Raw genomic sequence first — 3,567 nt, 5'->3', positions numbered from 1 at the left:
TTTGGGTGGGATGAAACAACCAGGTTCTTTACTCTGCAGCTGTGGTTCATTCAATACCAAACAGATACCTTGCCCATTTTTTTTTTTCAACATTTCTATAAATATATAGTATTATAACACCACATTTACCACAGCATATAGACAGGTTCATCTGGCAATATTACGCCTCCCCCTCAAAGGTTTTTTTTGTTTTTTTTTTTTAAATAAAACTACCACGCAAAATAGGAATAATACCACAACTGTAGTGAATGCAAAAAAGATTTTATTCTTATGTGTCTTGGACAAGAAGCAAAATAAATGCTTGTGATCCTGCTCCAGACTCATTGGCACTATGTTCGCAAATGTCAAAGTAGAAAATAAAAAATATAAATATTTTCAATATCAATCATAATAAATTAAACAAAAACAACGACAAGAAATAAACGTTTTCATGGAAAACTTGGAAAGACAGTATTACAATTAACGGAAGAAACAGCACGTTCACCATGTGTCCGGCTTTTAGAGGATATCTATATATGATCTATATATCGGACTTACAAATTACGATCATGGCTAATACAAGGATACTTAGAGCTAGCTCCTCTAAACACCTTCTACTCAGCCAGCACCATAACATTCCTGCGTGCTAGCTTAGAGTGCATTTCCAAGCAAACAGCACAGGGCTTTAATCAATATCACAATTACCTAAACAGGATAATGTAGGTCACTGCCACTAGCAGTTAATGTATGGAAAACATCATGCTACATATTAACAGAATTCACAACAAGTCCATGCCAGTGCTACAGCTCAGTAGGAGGCGTCAAGCTCCAGTGGCAGTTGGAAGTAGGAGTCAACTACACAACCATATATCAGATAAGGAACTAGTGCTAAAGTTTGTGATGACTGGGAAGTAGAAGACTCTTGGCCTAATACAGTGCTCACTGTGATATTTACACTTTTTTAGAACATTGCCTATATCTGAGCCAAGGTCACATGCTAGTACCATCGTTTTTTGACATGCACAGTGAACAATTATGGCCGCAAAAGAGGAAGTCCTCAAAGCATGACAGTAAAAGCCACATGTGGTGCCTTATTGCATTTTGGAGTCAAAGGAAGGAGGCACCAAAATGAACCAGTTCAACAGGTATAAGTGAAACAGTCCCCAGCAGCATCTCACCATAGTTGTGTGAATGTCCCTCAGCATTACAGTGCCAATAGGGTAGGGGAGTTTAGGGAGTCTGATGACTGCTCATTGCTGCTGCTTCCTCTCCTATGTGAGGCTCCACAGTTGGGGAAGTGGTCAGATTCTGGGTATGTGAAGACAAAGGATGTTGTATAGGTAGTGCATGTTGGAGTGCAGGTAACAACTGGTGTGCACAGAGGCTCCGTGTCTACAGACAGAGTGCTATAGAGAGGCTCCCATTCTGATGTGTACAGAGAGCTGGCAAGATCTACATCTGGCACAGAGCGCGCTGCATCAGATACAACTGCATGAGGAGAGTTAAACAGGAAATCATCCAGTGGTTCAGATTTGAGATCCATAGACACTTGCATCTGGGTGTTCTCCTTGTCAGGCATGGAAGACTGAGAAAGGCCAATGGGAAACAGAGGCTCTGCTACAGGCTCTTGAGAGCTGGAAGAACAGGGGGTCTCTGCAATCAGACCCAGATCAAGAGTAGAGGTCAAGTCTTGAAAAGCCCCTTCAAGGTCATGTGGAATCTTGCAAGCTGGTTTGTGAGCTGCAAGGATCAACTCCAGCTTTTCCTTTTCCTTCAGAAGGCTGGCAATCTCGGCCTGCAGGGCAGATTTGTGGTCCTCCAGATCATCAGTTTCCTACAGAGGAAGAAAGTTGTAAAATAAGAACCACAAACATACATTCAAATCCTCTAGGGACGGAGAGCACTATAGATCCATTTTCCATCCCTCAATATAATGGCACTACTCTGTAGGCTTATATAAACAGCAACTGCCTATTTATCAGTTTACTTACCGCTTGAAGGGTGTCTGTTAATTCCCGACGGCGGTTGCGGCACTTGGCAGCGGCCATCTTATTTCTTTCCCGTCTAACCTTCCTTTTTTCTTCTTCTTCAGGAGACAGCTACAACAACAAAAAAAAAAGTCAGACAGACTGTCAATATCAAGAATATTTGAGAGCAGCAACCTCTACCTACTCCTGTACTGCAGAAATTAAAGAAGAAAGATGTGTTGACAGTTACCTGCTCCATTTTTCCTCTTCTTCCCAGGCTCTGGCCTCTTCCAGTAGATCCTTTCACAACAGCAGATCGGCTGTAAACGGACGTGGACCCATATGGGTGTGCCCGAGATTGGGATGGGGCTACAGAAGAAATAAGGGTTGGCTGCACAAGCCACTGAAGATCTGGTGACGTGGAAATGGCAGTGACTGTGGGTACAAAGCTGCTGCTTGAATCACCACCAAAATCCTGAAACACATATAGAAATAAAATACAATTAGGGATGCAACAGGCAACAATGCAGACAGAGAATAATATATAATACACACAGCCTTTGAAAATGATAATCCCACCCGGGTTCCGCATTTCCAATAGCAGCACACCAGGACAAAAATAGCTCCGACGTCACTGGTGACGCAGGAACAGCTCTGGAGTCTCCTGAATGAACTCTGGATTTTTATCAATGGAACCGCTTTACACACAGTGTGGGGAGGGGAGGGAGGGTGCACAGACCCGGTTACAGTCGGGGCTACAACAAGGTGAGCCCTTATTTGGGTGTCAGTTCTAAGTGCCGTGCTTAGGTTGATAAGTGGCAGTCGCATATCCATGCCTATATGAGCCTATACACAAATTATACACCGCCCGCAATTATGCCTCCCCCCTATTCGGATAATAGACTTACCTGTGGAGAAACAGGAGAGCCCATACTAGAGAAGGAGGCTGCAGGGGATGGGTAGTAAGTCAGGCTGTCCCCGGCTGGAGAGGCACTGCTGCAACGGGAAGAAGCTGCATCGTAGTCAGTGTTGCTGGAGAAGGCGTGATACATGATGGAGTATAAATGCAAATCCTGCTCTGTCAGTAGTGGGTGACAGTGAAAGACCGTCAGTCCTGGATCGCCGAGTTCTCAAACTACCCTTCCCGAATAGATCGTTGCGGTTACTGTGACAGAACTCGCCCGCTCTCCTCCTTTTATACGCTGTTGAGTGACTTACGTCACGGATTTCCGCCTCTACCACCATGCAAAGGGGGAGATCATTCGAATAACAGCGTTGGTTACCGTCAGCTTCTTTAAAATCATGCGGAATAATCAATGTTCTTCGGTTCTCCAAGATAAAGTAAATCAATATTTAGGGTGGCGTTGGCTACCAAACGCTCTTGTTTGTTTCAACTCCCCCCGCGATGAACCCAATGGTTCCGCCGAACTCGGGAATCCAAATGACGCAGATGTCCTTATAAGGGAAACATCCTGTTTGAGGCGGCTAGGGGAAGGGCTGCCGGGAAGAACCCTAGCGACTCCGAGCAAAGATACACAAATAGGGAGGGGGTTGGGGGAGCAATTTGGGGAGAAAGGTGTAGAAAAAAAGCCATTATTGTAAAGAAAATATTCACTTTAAT

At 44.3% G+C, this 3,567-nt stretch overlaps 1 protein-coding gene across 1 annotated transcript; it reads right to left on the bottom strand.

Moving 5' to 3' along the window:
- Nucleotides 1-245: 245 nt before the first annotated feature.
- On the bottom strand, nt 246-3,082 carry fos.S (FBJ murine osteosarcoma viral oncogene homolog S homeolog; the record flags this gene model as incomplete). The annotated part of the gene is given in 4 exon segments (NM_001093908.1): nt 246-1,813; nt 1,971-2,078; nt 2,197-2,421; nt 2,855-3,082. Coding segments are annotated over 4 exon segments (1,107 nt in total). The 3' UTR covers nt 246-1,183.
- Nucleotides 3,083-3,567: the final 485 nt, after the last annotated feature.

This window comes from Xenopus laevis, chromosome 8S, assembly GCF_017654675.1.
Source record: "Xenopus laevis strain J_2021 chromosome 8S, Xenopus_laevis_v10.1, whole genome shotgun sequence".
NCBI lineage: Eukaryota > Metazoa > Chordata > Amphibia > Anura > Pipidae > Xenopus > Xenopus laevis.
The sequence above is the reverse complement of the archived record's forward strand: the minus strand, read 5'-3'. Positions and strand labels throughout refer to the sequence as shown.